The sequence below is a fragment of the Ochotona princeps genome, chromosome 5, assembly GCF_030435755.1.
Source record: "Ochotona princeps isolate mOchPri1 chromosome 5, mOchPri1.hap1, whole genome shotgun sequence".
Lineage (NCBI taxonomy): Eukaryota > Metazoa > Chordata > Mammalia > Lagomorpha > Ochotonidae > Ochotona > Ochotona princeps.
In genome coordinates this window covers 32,165,487-32,182,629 of record NC_080836.1, presented here as the reverse complement: position 1 = coordinate 32,182,629, position 17,143 = coordinate 32,165,487, and the positions used below count along the sequence as shown (strand labels likewise).

General features: G+C 40.0%; 1 protein-coding gene across 3 annotated transcripts in view; it reads right to left on the bottom strand.

The window, feature by feature from the left end:
* Nucleotides 1–4,614: 4,614 nt before the first annotated feature.
* The window catches only part of EPC2 (enhancer of polycomb homolog 2), a 104,811-nt gene continuing 92,282 nt past the window's right edge, over nt 4,615–17,143 (bottom strand). For all 3 annotated transcript variants that reach the window (XM_058664469.1, XM_004577174.4, XM_058664471.1), the window contains 4 exons: nt 13,285–13,421; nt 7,980–8,139; nt 6,805–7,138; nt 4,615–5,874 (listed from right to left, as the gene is read on the bottom strand). In XM_058664469.1, the coding sequence (XP_058520452.1) occupies nt 5,802–5,874; nt 6,805–7,138; nt 7,980–8,139; nt 13,285–13,421 (704 nt within the window). In that variant the 3' untranslated portion in view covers nt 4,615–5,801. The remainder of the gene's footprint in view (nt 5,875–6,804; nt 7,139–7,979; nt 8,140–13,284; nt 13,422–17,143) is intronic.

Here is a 17,143-nt window from a genome sequence, read left to right as displayed (position 1 = left end):
CATCCAACCAACAGAAATTGGCAAAGGTGAAATTTTTGCAGGTGGTCTCTCCTCAGTTGACTGGATTTCCCAGACTAGGCATCATAGGCCTGGTCAGAGGGCCTAGGTTTTCCGTCAAGTCAGAGCTCCAAAATCGCAGAATTGCTGGCTTCAAAGCAATTGTTGAGTTTTACAGATGTAAGATAAAGAATTGGGTTGGGGGAGAGGTGTCTGGCACTGTGGCATAGTGCATTAAACTGCTGTCTGCAGTACTGGCATCCTATATGGATACTGGCTTGAGTCTTGGTTACTCCACTTCCAGTTTCTCTGCTAATGAACCTGGGAAAGAGAGAAAGATGGGCTAGGAGCTTTGGGCCTTGCACCCATGTGGCAGATGTGGATCAAGTTCTAGCTCTTGGCTTTGGATTAGTCCAGCCCTGGGCTGCTCTACTTGAGCTACCAGGTGAGTATGATTTCCTGGTATCACCCTGATGGCAGCCTTGCCCTAGATTCCTACCCCACATACATGTGCTGGCACCTTAGTTTTACAGTATTTTTATTCAGCAATATATAGCTAACACAAACATCCTTTTTGAAAGCTGAAATCCTGCATGATGATGATCCCCAACATGAGCTCATGTGGGTCAGTGACCAAATCCACTTCTGGATTTGAACAGCACGTAAGACAGGCATTAATAAGACGAAAGGTCTGTGTGCCCTTGAGCTCCAGTGGCCTTAGGACTAAGCAGAGGAACACTGTCCTCTTGGATACTAATGATGAGACGTTTTCAACATTGCAAAATGGCAAGTTATCACTGCCCTGGAATGTGCTAATTTGGGGACTGAATGATTTGTGTATGTGGCTGGAGTCAATCCCATTACAGAAGAAAAAAAGTAACTGCTGAATCCTAGGCTTGCTGGTGGATACTAGGAGTTCTCTAACACAAGATCAATGCTCAGGGAGATTTGATCATCACCTTGGCCCACAGCGTTACTCTAATGAGTCAGCCAGGGTAGTACACATTTTGTTAAATATGTAATGACATGACAAAGGAAGTTTCATGACACTACAAAGGAAGGCACTGTTAGGTACACACAGGATTGGGGACTCATTGCGGGTAGTCTAAGTCTAAATTCTCTATCAAATAACTGCTGAGAAATGTGTGGCTTAGTGTTACTGTCCTCTATTAAAACCTACAGCTTTACAGTGTTGTAAGCAAAAACCGAAGTCCATAGTTTTGAGACAAGTAGTCTCTCTTCAGACAACAGGGAAATTAAAAGGAGTGTAGCAAGGTGTCTAGAATTGCTCTGTCACTGATTCTTTTGAATGAGGTTAGTCAACGGAAACTGACAATAGTTATGGAAGGTGACTTTCTGGAAAGGAAGAAAAAGAGCCACTTCAGGAGGCAGGGGTAGATTAGATACCTGTTATTGAAGCCTTTGGCGTTACAGGTTATCCAATGAAATCGATTCATCATGTGGACACAAGTTCACACACACAGATGAAGAGATTACCAGCCAATTAAATGGCAATGAAGGAATTTAAACTCAGTTTAACAAATTCTCTTGATATTCTACTACTCTGCATTTTCTCATGTTCCCTTAACAAATTACCATTTATTCTTCTCTTCCCTTTTGAAACCTGAAGTCACTGGTTACAATAATTAGTTCTGCAAAGTGAGGCTACATTACATGATGTAATACTAATGTACCTTAAGGACATTAGTGACTCACTGAATATTTCTGGGACCCGGTTCGAAGGCTCTGTGGCTAAATCCTTACCTTGCATGTGCTGGGATCCCTTATGGGCGCTTGCTGTGTCCTGGCTGCTCCACTTTCACCCAGTTCCCAGCTTATGGTCTGGGAAAGCAGTAGGAAATGTCCCAAAGCTTGAGACCTTGTGCCTGTGTGGGAGACCCACAAGAAGCTCTTGGCTTCAGATTGCCTCAGCTCTGGCTGTTGCTGCCACTTGAGTGAACCAGTGGATGGAAGATCTTTCTGTATCTCCTTCACTCTAAATTTTGCTTTCCAAAAAATAAGTCTTAAAAAATTTGTAGAGTAACTAAATGCCCAGCCTTATATCTCAATTTATTTACTGCCTTCATCAGCAACAAGTGACAGTAGGGGCCTATGCACCCCCACCATGCTTCAGTGGACTTCTTTTATGCAGTTTAAGGAACCTGCCCTCTTACATACAGGGAAATTGAGGTCAGCTTAATTCCTGGCCATGAACCAGCTTCCAACTGTCTTGTTTTGGTTTGGTTTGTTTGGATTCAAGACACTGAGCATGGCTGTCTTCTAAGACACATCTAAAACTCTGCTAGCGATGCCAAGAAGTGGACTGAGAAGCATAGGAAGTAACCACGTGAAGAGGAATTCCTTCTTAAAGATGGGAGGCACTGGTTACAAGTGCAGTGGCTTTCCAGGTTTTGTCATCTTCAAATTGTATTAACAGAAAGAGAACAGCTTTCATGCATCCCCCTAGGTACAGTTTGAAGACAGCCATACTATCCTCTCTCCCTCTTCTTCCCCATCATCTTTTAAAAATTGAACCCATACACTCTGGTGGGAGATGTGGTCAACTTTTTACATATTTTATTGGAAAAGTAGGTCAGATTTACAAAGAGAAGGAGAGAAAAAGATTTTCTGTATGCTGGTTCATGCCCTAACTGGCTACAACAGCCAGAGCTGAGCTAATCCAAAACCAGGAGCCAGGAGTCTCTTCTGGGTCCCAAGGCTTTGGGCCGTCCTCAACTGCTTTCCCAGACAATAAGCAGGGAGCTGGATGGGAAGTGGAGCAGCCGGCACACGAACCAGTGCCCATAAGGGATCCTGGTGCAAGGCAAGATGAAGGTGATCTTAACTTTATTTCTCTGATCTGTAAATTGGAAAAGTCTTATAGTGATGAGGGTGGGCATCTGCTACACTGGTTAAGATGGTGCTTGGGATGCCAGCATCCTGCCACCAGAGTGACAATGGCACACCCTAACAGGCCACAGTTGTTGGCTCACATACTTTGGTGCCAGCCTGAATTCTGGGCTCCCAGCATCAGCCTGGCCTAGCCTCGGCTGTTCCTGGACATTCAGGGAATGAGCCAGGGGCTGGATCTCCTTTCATCAAATAAAGCGAAACAAATGAAACTGAAACTTAAAAATGACAGTGATTAAAACTCTAGAATTACTGTTCAGGTTACAACCATAAAGTCACTAAGAGAATCTCACCTGTTCCATGATGCTCATTATTATTCTGTTACTATTAGTAATGAGAAACATCTGTCTCATAGGCCATAATATTCAGAATCACTTGAAATATGCTTACTTTGTAAAATTTTGTAGTTTTTCAAGGGACAAAAGTCACTGCAGTCTAAGTGTATTACAGATCAGTAGTGTTTGCTGCAAATGTTGGCGGGATACTCAAGTACAGGGGGTACTGCACATGAAAGAAATACGTGAGGTGTTAGTTCTCCTTACTGTTCTCCCCCACCCAACCCTCCAACACCCTAAGGGATGTGATAAGGAACACTAGGGACACTGGGCACTACTGTGCTCCCTTTAAAAAGAACGTCAGGATGTATGTGCATGCATGTATATTTTAAAACATCTGTATTCCAGATATTTTTGTGTTTCCTTTGATTTGCACTAGATTATCCAACATACTGAAAAAACATGTTTGCAAGTGATTGAAATGCCATCCATGAAAGAGTTACAACCACCAAGATAAGGAAGGCTTCTTTTTTCTATTTTACTTCAAATGGAACAAACTGGTTATCAGTTTTTGATAACTTCTGGATTTGCCAACGTCTCCAGAAACTGTACACATGGATACTTCTTTTGTTTTACTCATTTATAACATATCACATAAGGCAAATTCACGTCATGCTTTACTTGAGGAAAATGGGAAAGAAAGCTTTCTCTGAAATTGGCACTACAGTTTTAAGTTCTTAATAGAAAGGACACACATCCATCTATAAGCAGAATGAACACAATAATAATACATCAAATAAAAAACACGTCCTTTATATATTAGCAATGAGAACTCCAGAGGTAGTATGGCAAAGACGAGCATGGATCTATCAGGTCACAACCCGTGAAGAAATTAAATTTATTTTTTTTTCCTATGGTTTTGACGATCAACTGCGTTACACATTTAGGACCTGAATAAAAACCACTCTCAGCAGAAATCCTGGTCCATTAATTCAACTGACATAGCAATTTACAACGTTCATGACTGCAGGTATAAAAAAGTGAAGTATAAAATTATGTAAGTTTGAAATGGTTTTCATCTCATTCATTAAAAATATGTACATTTCCCAGTACTTGCTTCACAAACCCCCCTTGCAATAAATTCTATTCTAAACTTTTTATTTATAAAATGAGGCTCATTTATGAGATTTCAACGACTGCTATACTGCAAAGTACTTACATTCTGTAAAATATTTTAAGAACTTTTCACCAAAGGTAGTTTATATTGGATTATTTGAAACCCAATAACGCCCACAGATGAGCTTCATATACTTCTTTTCATTAATGCTTGGAAAGCACTGTGAAAATGCAAAGTGCTGTTAAGTGCTATCACCTCCCTTGAACCTTTACTTCCACTGTGTGCACATTGTGAAATAAACACATATGCAGCATGTCCATGTTTGATATGTATTTTTTTATTTCCCTGCAGTTTTCACTTATCAAGAACAAGTAACAGGGAAAGTTGTCTGAACTAGTGCATAAACAAACATTCTGAAACACCACTACACGTATCTAATTTACAAGAACCGTATAAAAAAAGTCACTAAAACACTACACTATGAAGGTGTCCAACACTTACAGTCAGACTTTTTCCAACCCGTTACTTGCCTTGTAGCCACAGGAAAACTCTCCAAAATTGAAAAGACAATCTTGCCACAACCCTCCCCCCTCCCAACACCTGGGATGGCTCGATAGCTAGACTTCCAATAATTATTGCAATGATATAATGCAATACATACCTGGTAAAATATTTTTTATGTGATGTGTTACAGTTTTTAAGCCAGTTAAAATATGTAGTTTCAGAGAAAATGTAATCCTTGAAAAATTTTCATATCTGCACAGTTTAAATGTGCTAGATGCATAATTTTTCCTAGTCCATTTTTCTGTGTAATTATTTTTATAAACTGGTATTATAAATAGAAATATACATTCAAAATATATGGAAAAGTGAGTTACTACATTAAATTTGCATGTATCGATCCATCCCTTTCCCCTGCACAGTAATAGAAAATACTATTTTGCCTTGAACTTCATATTTGACAGTGAAATGCCACTAAAGTATTTACCAAAAAGTCCATCTAGTCAAAGTGTGAAACAAAATGAACCAAGTGAAAACTTTACAGTTCCTTTAGAAAAAAATTACAAGAATTTCATTTTCTAGCTATGAATCTTTAACTTTTTAGACACAAAGTTGGATTTATTTTTACAAGATACAAAATGTAAACATGGCAAAATAAATAGTTAAAACAAGTGATGCAGGATCCCATTTCATGCTCATGATCCCATTAAAGAATTATTTTTTAAAATCCATTCAGTTGCAAATTCAAGTGCAAAAGCATGATGATGAATATCTACTATTCAAGTAACAGAAATAATATTGATGATACAAATAAACTATTTTACAAGGTAGTGATTTTCCCAATTTTACAAAATATACATCATATATCGATTTAACATCCGATATACTGTAGTCCATTTAGGTCCATTGTCACACTCTGACCCAGAGTGTCGCCTTTTGTATTCAGCTGGAATAGGAATGACTGCACACCATCAGCACAGGTCAAAGCCACATGTTTTAGGTTATGTCACTTCCATAGCTACTGTTGTCTCTGCTATTCCATTTAAACCCAATCTTTCTGGTTCATGGTTCTCTCTATAATAAGGCAAAGAGTGAAATAAACATTAATAGTCTCTACAATATTATGTCATCATTTAGTATTTACAGACACATTTTTAAATAAGTAAATATTTACAGACACATTTTTAAATAAGTAAATATTTCCGAACACATTTCTCATTTTGAGGAAGGAGGTCTTCATTAATTCCTACTTACTTACTTGATTACCACTACTTAATCGAGGAAAGATTATAATTTAACACAGTATTTCAGTTAAAATCAGCGATAAATTATGTATGAAATACTAATACAAAGGACAATCCAGGTTTTTAACAATACATGGAACATATAACACTTACGGAGATTAACCATCACTAGGATCACAACATAATTTTCACAATAGCTTAATGTTACTGTCTTAAGGTCATTTTTTAATTCTTACTTGTGATTCACTGCTCCCCTTGTATTAGACTTAGAAATATAAAAACACTCCTTGCAACTCATTACTATAGATTCGGCTAATTCTAGAACATTTTCCATTTTAAAATATTACCACAGTAATTTGTTTCCTCCTTGCGTGTAAGGAAATTGAAGAAAACATTAATTTTGATTCTAAATCTAAACTCTGGTATGGAATAATAACAAATTCAATTTTTCAGACTATATAAACTTGCCAGAAAGATAACAAAAGAGTAACTGGTGCTCCTAAAATATTTTCTGATGTGTTTGCCATTTTGCCTTTGTTCTTAGAATCCTAGTGGGCATTTAAGCATCTGACCAGGGACCTCTAGTAAATAATCTAAATCAGAGCATTCTTCTAAACATATCCTCAACATCTACAGGAAAGCAAGTCTGTCAATGCACTCTTTTGTCTGAGCTGTAAAAACAGTCTTCCTCCCACAGGAAAGCCAGCAGCAAATGGGGGCGAACAATACCTCTCACACTCACCCACACATGAACACACACCTTGTTATGGTGCTTATGGCACTGCTGGGAGTAACCTTTGGCACTCTGTCCATACTGGCAGCAACTGTGGCGAGTTTTAAGGCTGTTGGCGAGGGTGCTGAAGTCCGTGTGTTGATATGCACATTGACTGGAGAAACAACACTGACATTATTGAGGTGCACTGCGTTTGTCAGGCAGGAATTGTTCATGGGAAGTGTTTGAGGACTACTTGTGCACAATGCTGGGATTAAGTGGTTTGTAGTGGTGTGGCCAACTGTCCTTACAAGCTGTACAGCTGAAATCCCTGGGCTAGATGATAAAGCCATATTGGTAGAGTATAATGTTTTAGAGGTTCCTGGAAGAGAAAAAAAATTACCATCATAGGATAGTAATATTACTCTTGAAGAAAAAATTAGGGGCTAAATTAATGCAAACGTCTATACTACAATTAAATACCAGATTAACTTTCTACATGCAGCTCTCTTCAAAAAGTTTCTGATCAGTAAGTACAATGCACTAACCTGTTTCAACTCCAAACACCCTCTTTCTGTTGCTTTGCTTATAAAAGACTTTTGCAAAATGTTTTGGTGCCTTTATATGCAGACTTTGAATGACAGTGTAATATGACAGATGGAAATGATAGCTGTGCTTCCTTAAGAATTTACACAAGCATGGACACTGGTAAGGATGGACAAAGCAACCAGAAAGACCCTACGGTCTGTGAGGCAGTTGGAACAGGATGGGACAGCAAGGGTTTGAGGACTCAGAGTAGTGCGAGAAGTGCATAGTAATACAATATTCTCAATTGGAGTTAGATAAAGTATGCTTATGCACATGTAAGAGTGGGAGGGTCAGTCAACTATCATGGATTAAATATCATCTACTTAGTTAATACATGGATAATTCAACAGTAACTAATTTGATGAATTTCCTAAACTGACCAGCAACCAGCAATTTCTGCGTGAAAATAAGAAGGGGTTCTATAGGCAGATATTGTGTACAGAGGAAACAGGGAATGCGTTCTATGTGAATTCTAGAAACACCTAGCACATTCTTCTTTACATTTCCAAAGAAATTCTAAAGCATACTAATTGCTGGGACACATTTTTCCTGAGCATATGAAAACAAAGGCCATACCACAACTCAGTGAGTTACAACTTCAAGTGAGTTTATATTATGTGAAATCTCAGCCATACCTGAAGGCTGGACAACACCATTCATGTTGTTGTGGCCAGGGTTCTGTTCCTTGGCCACCTCACTGCGGCTAGGAACAGGAGCACTGACCACTGCAGAGGCAGCAAAGTGGGCGCTGGCTGAGTCAAGTGTTTTAGACATGCAGTCAGAGGTGCTTGAGCCCTAGAAAACAAAGTTACATTTTCAATTTTTTTAAAGGTTTATTTATTTTTACTGGAAAGTCAGATATAGAGAGAGGAGGACAGACAGAGAGAAAGATCTTCCATCCAAGGATTACTCCCCAAGTGACCACAACGGCCGGAGCTGAGCCGATCCGAAGCCAGGAGCCAGGAGCTCTTCTGGGTCTCCCACACAGGTGCTGAGTCCCAAGGCTTTGGGCCATTCTTGACTGCTTACCCAGGCCACAAGCAGGGAGTTGGATGAGAAGCAGGGCTGCCGGGATTAGAAATGGGTGCCTGCCCATGTGGGATCCTGGTGCATGCAAGGTGAGGACTTTAGCTGCTAGGACACCGCATCGAGCCCTAAATTTCAATTTTTAATGCAATTTCATAAACATTAAATGAACCAAGTCCAAGAAGCTGCTGATTATCTAGTCTTCAACAGGTACAAGTATTTACACACTGTAAGTAATAGGACTGTGCAGATTTATTTTGGGCATAAGTGTGGAGAGCGGGACTTTGCCCCAAGATGGCGCTTGTTATTGTCTTCTCACGGCACAAAGGCAGTAAACAAGTTTTAGGAAGTTGCAGAAGATTGGTTCAAGGTCTCATGCAGTCTGCATGGTGTGCACGTGATCAGAGTTGTGATTGGTGTGTGTGTGCGTGATCAGGGCTGTGATTGGTGTGTTTGATGCGCGGCCAAGCAGCCCTGTTGCAATTGGCTGTTGATAGGGTTTTAACCTAAGTTTGAGAGAGAACAAAGAAGAAGAAGAACAAAGAGGAGTAGTGGTAGAGTAGTAGTAGAAGAGGAAGCCTGTAAATATGCTGTAGTTACTGTCCTTCTGTATTATACTTGGATTTCTTGTTTTGTTATGTAATGTTGTGTAATTAGTTTGTCCTTCAATAAATCCTCATAAGAGCAAGCACCTGTGTCGGAGCTTCACTCGCTGGACAAGGGACCCCGTTACATAAGAAACAGCCAAGTGACTAAATACTGGCAAGGAATTATTTCTGAGAAAGTAGGGGATCAAAAAAACTGTAACCTTTAATGTTTTATTAATTTTTCTAAGATACTGAGTGTTTTTTTTTTTCTTCTTATTTATGTGAAAGGCAGAATTACTGAGAGAGGAAGAGACAGATCTTCCACCTGCTCTCTCACTCCCTAAGATGGCCACAAGAGCCAGGACGGGGTCAAGTCTTCACTAGGAGACTGGATATCTATCTGGGTCTCCCATATGGGCAGCAGGGCCCAAGTCTTCAGGCCATCTTTTGTTGTTTTCCTAGAGCATCAGTTGGGAGCTGGATCAGAGGAGCAGCCTGCTCTTGAACTGGCACTCAGCTAAGGGATGCCAGCATTGTAGCCATCAGCTTACTCTCTGTGCTACACTGTTGGCCCATTATCAAGCATTTATCTTATTTTTTTTAAAGATCTGTTTATTTTGATTGGAAAGTCAGATTTACAGAGAGAAGGAGAGACACAGAGAAAGATCTTCCATCTGCTGGCTCACTCCCAAGTGGCCACGATGGCAGAGCTGAGCTGATCTGAAGCCAAGAGCCAGGAGCTTCTTCTAGGTCTCCCACACACCTGCAGGACCCCAAGGCTTTGGGACATTCTTCTCTGCTGCTTTCCCAGGACACAAGTAGGGAGCTGGATGGGAAGCAGGGTTGCCGGAATACAAACCGGCACTTATTTGGGATCCAGGCACATCCAAGGCGAGGACTTGAACCACTATGCTACTGCGCAGGGCCTATAAGGCATTTTTAAAGGTACCCCATGTGGGGCTGTTGCTGTGGCATATAGTAGATTAAGCCTCCACCTGTGGTGCTAGCATCCCATAATCCCATGTGGGTGCTGGTTAGTCCCAGCCACTCCATTCCAGATTCAGCTCCCTGCAAATCTGCTTAGGAAAGCAGGGGAGGAAGGCCCAAGTCTGCGGGCCCCTGCACCCATATGGGAGACCTGGGGAAAGCATCTGGCTTCAGAATGGCCCAGATCTGGCCATTTGGCGAGTAAACCAGCAGTTTGAAGACCTCACTCTGCCTCTCCTCTCTGTGTAAAGTCTGCCTTTCAAATAGAAATAAACAAATTTTTAAAAGCACTCCTGGGGATGAAGGAACTGAGAGCGTCTGTGGACTAGATGTTTATCACAAGCCAAGAACACCTGGTATCTTGGAGCAATCAGGTCCAAATGCTATCTCTTCTTCATGTCACCCTCCTGTTGTAAATGGGTAATAAGTTGAGGAAGATGACCCCCAACCTCAAGGCTATCTCCTCATCTCTCCCTTGGTTTAGGTTGGCTATGTTGCTCTTCCTTTTTGGCCTTCTTCAATAATTAACATAGGAAAACCATCCAAGATCATGATTAACAAAAGTCTGCATATCCTAGCCTTTGTTCCAACAGCTTTGTCACCCTGGCTTTTTGGGATATAAAGTGTGTTCTAAGACAAGGTGCTTCATCTTTTTTTTTTTAAAAGATTTATTTTATTTTTATTACAAAGTCAGATATACTGAGAGGAGGAGTGACAGAGAGGAAGTGGAGCTGCTGGGATTAGAACCAGCGGCCATATGGGATCAAGGTGAGGACCTTAGCCACTAGGCCACGCTGCCGAGCCCAAGGTGCTTCATCTTAAAAGCATGCATGATGGCCACAGTGTAGTTTAATAAAATCAATTTTGTTAAAAAAAAAAAAAAAAAAAAAGAAAAAGAAAAAGCACTCCCGGGGCCAGCAAAATGGTGCAGCTGGTTAAGCTGTTGCAAGTGATACTAATATCCCACATGAGAAAGCAGGTGGAATTCCAGCTATTCTACTTCTGATCCGGCTTCCTAATGATGTGCCTAGGAAAGCACCGTAAGGGACTGCATTCATACTACCCATATGGGAAACATGGATGCAGTTCCTGGCTTCAGCCTTTTCTACCTCTAACCATAATGGCCATATGTGCAGAGAACCAGCAGATAGAAGATCTCTTTTTCTCCCTGTGGTTCTTTATACTTCACCTTTGAAATAAATAAAATGAAGCCTAAAAACAACAACAACAACAAAGCATGATCAGCTGGCTTATATAGGTGACATGAAACTAAGAATGGTTCATCATCATTTTTGTCAGAGTAAAATCCTGAGTTGGCCTAACCTTGAGGCAGGCTAAAAATGGTTTATGTTGGTTGTTCAAGAGACTCAGCAAAAGCTAACTCATGCAAATTAAATGGGCAGTCTTCCTTTATTCATTAAAAGCCAGTTTTATCTTTTACTAAAGCCAATGGCACTACTCTGTATGTGTCACGGAGTGACTGAGATGTCACAGGCAGGACTCAGGATCTTCTAGGGAGGTATATTCTCTTTGAGAATGAACTGGCCTGAGCTCACAGAATATTGTAAGATTTAGTTCTGGGTCACCTGGCCCAGGTTCTGAGGCCTGCCTGAGCAGTAGGTGCTGGGTTCATGAGCCATGGGCCGGATGATCTGGCGAGGACTGGGTCGCCTGGCATGGGTCCTGAAGTTCACATGCAAGGTGAATGCCAGGTTCATGCGCCCTGGGGGCAGGGGATCCGAGGGCTCAGGTACTTGGCCCTGGTCCTTTGACCTGCCCGTGAGGGAAAAAGGTGGAGCAGCGGATGCAGAGCCTGATGCACATGACGAATAGGGCAGCCCGTCTGGTACTGTCACACAGGAAAGAGAACAGAGCAAACTGGACAACCATCCCAGCAAACAATGACAGCAAAAGTCTGGGTGAATAGTTTGACTATGTCAGCCAGTGGCATTGGGAGGGTTGGGATTGGCAAAATCAACAGCATTTCAGAACTATCCAAACCGCTTGGTCAGAACCCTCAGAACATGCACCACAGTGAGACCCTGGGTTGATACTGGGTGGTGGTTCCCCATCCCTGGGTATTGGGACATTTGCGAGGCTGAGTGTGGCTTCCCCCTTTATCTTTCCCCTTCCCCCAGAGACAAGACGAAATAGAGAATTTGGAAACAATGATTTCACCCACTTTTCCCTAATCCTCCATCCTTCCCACACTAGTCAACTGTCATTAAAAAAAACATGTTTAGTTAATCTTAGGTATTACAAACTTTTCCATTATTATAGAGAAATAAAACAGAACACTCAAAAAAGGTTTGTGTGTCTTTTTCGTGTGACTCAAATCTGAAACATACTCAGTTTTGCTTTGGAGGGCTTTCCAGAATAGCAATTTATTCTCATACGGCTCTGGAGGTCCAAGCCCATGGTGAGCCTTACAGGACTAATTTCAAGGTGGTGGCACAGCTGGGTCCTTCTGGAAACCAGGGTGCTATGCAGTGTTTGTATACCCATTCTTAGTATTGGGTCTTCATTTAACAGTGTCGATGGACACCTTCCCTTAGTGGCAATTATTTTCTATGGGATATGGCCAGAGCTGAGCTGATATGAAGCCAGGAATTCTTCTGGGTCTCCCATGTGGTTGCAGGGGCCCAAAGACTTGTGCAATGCTTTGTTGCTTTCCTAGGTCATAAGCAGGAAGTTGGATTGGGAAGTGGAGCATCTGGGACTCAAACCAGCGGCTACTATACCACTGAGCCGGCCCCAAGAGATGATGCACTTGATAATGCATAATTAGATAACATGCTCAATAATTTTTCCCTCAAAAGTAGTAATTAATATTCAAAGATTAGTCTTTAAAGCTGGTCACTTAAAATTATGTAAATCAGGGGTCTGGCATGGAAACCTAGTGGCTAAAGTCCTTGCCTTGCATGTGCTGGGATCCCATACAGGTGCTAGTCCCTGTCCTGGCTGCTCCACTTCCTATCCAACTCCCTGTCTGTGTCCTGGGAAAGCAGTTGAGGACAGCCCAAAGCCTTGGGACCCTGTACCCAGGTGGCAGACCAGGAAGAAGCTCCTGGCTCCTTGGATTGGCTTAGCTCCAGCCACTGCAGCCACTTGGGGACCGAACCAGTGGATGGAACACGACCTTTCTCCCTGTCTCTGCTTCTCTTTGTGCATCTGTCTTTTCAATTAAAAAATTTTTTAAAAAAGGTAATTCTTTAAAAAATTATGTAAATCAAAGAAGTTCAGGTTAGAATCCCCCAAATTTTCTTCTCTTCTAAAACTGAATCAACAAAATTATCACAAAAGACAGGAACAAAAATCATGACTCAAAAAACAGGCTTACCTGTGCTTTTGGATGTGTTTGTTGTGAGGAATGCTGAGACTGCTGTTTCTGCTGAAGCTGGGCAAGTTGCTGCCTTTGCATTTGAACTAACTGCTGCTGATGTGTCTGAAACTGCTCTTCTGTGATACCCCCTGATACTGGCAAAGACAGTAATTTCAGAAATAAATATGTTTAAGTATTTTTAGTAATAAGCAGAATGTGACAACATTGCATAATTAAGATGAGAGACAATTACACATAAAACACACATCATGAGCAAAGAACCCAACAGAAGTGACAAATCTCATTGGTCATAAGCATTCATACACTGATATCCATGAATCTTTAATTTCACACACTTTCGGGCCATAGTGTCTTCATTTAACAGTATCTATGGACACCTTTCCCTAGTGGCAATTATTTTCTACGGGACATAGAAAACTATGTCACTGGGGCCAGTGCTGTGGTATAGTGGGCCGAGTTAGTTCTGTGGCATCCCATATGAGCTCCAGCTCAAGTCCTGGCTGTTCCCTTTCTGGTCCAGCACCCTGCTAATGTATCTGGGAAAACAGCAGAAGATGGCTCAAGTACATGGAAACTTCCACTCATGTGGGAGACTCAGGTGAAGTTTCAAGCTCCTGGATTAAGCCTGCTAGGCTTGGACCTGGCTGTTGTGGTCATTTGAAGAATGAGCTAGCAGAAGAAAAATACTTCTGCCTTTCAAATCAATAAATGCAAACTTTTAAAAAATCACATGCTTAAGAAGTTATCATATATAGTTTTATTATACCATATACTACTAACATGAGAATACTGTTATTCATTCAGACTTGGTATCTTTGAGATCACTCTGAATTCCCTACATTATAGTGATCAGGTAATGAGGAAAAACTTGGATTAGTAATAATAATAATCATGACAATAATAATATTAGGTTACAGTTTTGATAAGAAAACAAGACTGCTGTTTTTCATGACATTGAAAACACTCCTACAAATCAGAAAGCAAAGATGTTCACCTAACATAATCACAGAATACAGTTTAGGAACCTCAATGCCTAAAACAAATTCTATTTGTAAAAGTATGAGCTAGAAATTGATAAAGTATTCATAAAATTAAACATATAAAAGCATTCTTGGATATAATCAATTATGCTGTTACCAAAGTTAATGGGAAGTGAAGGTTAGGTGTTCAAACCTGCAGTTAAAAAGGTGGGTTAGGACACCAACGTCCTACATATGAAAGTGCCAGTGTTCAACATCCAGCTCCCATCCTGACTCTAGCTTCCTGCTAACGGTCCCTGGCAGGCAACAGTGATGGCTCAAAGGACAGGGTTCCTTCCACCCCAGGGGCACATCTGTACTGAGTCCATGCCTCAAGGATTCAGCTGCAGCTGGAGCACCAACAGTCATTTGAGGGATAAACCAGCTAATAGTAACTTTATCTTCCTCTCAAAAAAAAAAAAAAAAAAAAAAAAAAAAAAAAGAGGGAGTTTCAAGACAATTAAAATTTCAATTATCAGGATATTTATAATAGGGATAACTTTTCTTAAACAAAAATTTATTCATCTATATTTGTAAGTGGTTTGTCAATAGTTATTTCCTCAGAAGTGCTATTATTAGAGTTGAGCACTACTAACTCACTACAGAATATATGCACTCCAGAGTAACTTTGCTCTGGTTTTCTTCATTTCTTCCTTTCTGCTCTCCCAGATACTTCACCTAAGAAGTAAGTATTTACAGCTGACTTGATGTACTGGGCTGTGCTAAGAATCCCAATGACTACAGAACAAAATAAATGAAGAGGAAAGTACTGTAGCGTAGTTGGGAAGCAAAGACACAACAACCTTTACATGAAATGGAAGAATCCAATCAATCTCATGTGAGAGAGTTTATTTTGGAGTCTATCCTCGACCCAAGCTTCTTAATTCCCCCAGTTTTCTACTCTTGAAATCATAAATGAAAAAATAAAAAAAGAAAAATAAAGTGGTAATTTAGGGATATTGCTTAGTATAGACCATTTTTTGTAAAGTGGGGCTTAGTCCCCCACAAACGAATAAGGCTTTATATAAACTTCCATCTTCTGTTGTGAAGACAAAACAGCTCATACGTATTTTCAGAAGCAACAAGGATACAGTGTTCATGCTAGAACTTTAGTTAGGACCTGTGTTTCTGAAGTACACGTTCGTTATTTTATTGCATTATCAACAAGATCGACTGTTTTTCTCTGCATACACTAAATTCATAGCAAGTAGTTTATTCCTAAATGAAAAATACTTCTAATTCCAAATTACAATCTTCAAAATCAAGTAAAAAGATGAAGTGCCCATGAACTCAAAGTTTTGAGCAATCAGATGAAAAATGGTTTGTCAGAGAACAAGGTAGGAAGGGAAATCTGAAACCAATCTGTTTAGGATCTATGTACATAAAGAATGCACCAATTCAAAAGAAATGGAAGTGCAATCTGGTATTTCTAGGACAGTCCAGAGTTGGTCCAGAGTTGAGCTTAATGCTGTGGTGAAAAGGTCAGAGTAACAGGGCTTAACTTGAATTGCAGAATAAACCAAAGAAGTAGTATTTCAAGGGCTATTTCAGAATTAAGAAGTATGAATCTTTTCTCCAAATCTTTGAAAAATAGTTATTTTTTGGAATGGTTAAACAAACTGTGGTACATCTACTCCATGGAATTCTACTCAGCCACTAAAAAGAATGAAATTATACCATCTGCAACAAGATGGTCCCAACTAGACCATTGTGCTCAGTGAAATAAGTCAATCCCAAAAGCACAAATACCATATGTTCTTTCTGATATAAAGCAACCTTCACGCAAACTGTAAGATCAATGACCCTTGCCATACTGTTTTTGCTACAACCCATGTGTTTTGATGTTTTTGTTTTTATTTCTTCCGAATAGTTTCGTTTATCAAATTCTTCACCGACTTGTAGATCACACAGTAGCATCATTTTACCTAAGAAGCTTTTTTTTGTGTTTTCTTTTACCTTTCTTCATTGATACATTGGTTAGCATGTTGTTTAACTCCATAGTGCTGCAAATTTTTTCTTTAAACTTAATTCCTATTGTTGAATTTGTCTCATGGCTTCTCATTTGAGGGAAAAGTATAGTGATGCGTAATGGAAATTGTTATATCCAGATGTAAAGATATAATACAGCAGGCACCTGTATTTTCAGATCAGTGATGGCCTCCAAATAAGAAACTGTTGGATATATCTTGACAAGAGATGCTGGACTATCTGGAATTGTCTGTACCAGCAATGTCAGGACACACTTAAAGAACAGACTAATGGACAAATGACTGCTTATAAAGGACTATACTATTGTAACAATATAAGCAAAATCAGTCGGGCAGTGGGAATTAGGGAAGGGAGCAGGGAAGTCTCTGACCCTATGCAATTGTACCATAAAATAAAATTTAAAAATACATAGCTACTTTTTCATTTATCTACATTTATTGCCCTTTCTTATTGAGGCCACAAATTTGCTCAGGAACCCCTTGCCTTTCTTTTTATATTACATTCAAAAGAGACTAATACACTTTTAGTTTAAATTATTCAGTTTCAGTGGTTAGTGTTTCTCAACCTTTGTAAACTTAGGTTGGCTTTGATACCAAAAATTTAATCTCAAATTCCACTTTTGGTGGAGAACCAGTGACGTGAACTTTATTCTCTAACATGGATATATTTAAAAAAATCACTTCCTATCTTCTTTAACAGTTCAATCTCAGCATGTTATATATTCATTCGTAACATTTTAAGTCTTTCTAATGCTAAACGTATTCTTTGTTGGAAACAAGAATTTTCTAGAGAACTGTTAGCATTATTTCAACTCCTTAGACAAAAATAGCAAATAATAATCATGGCAC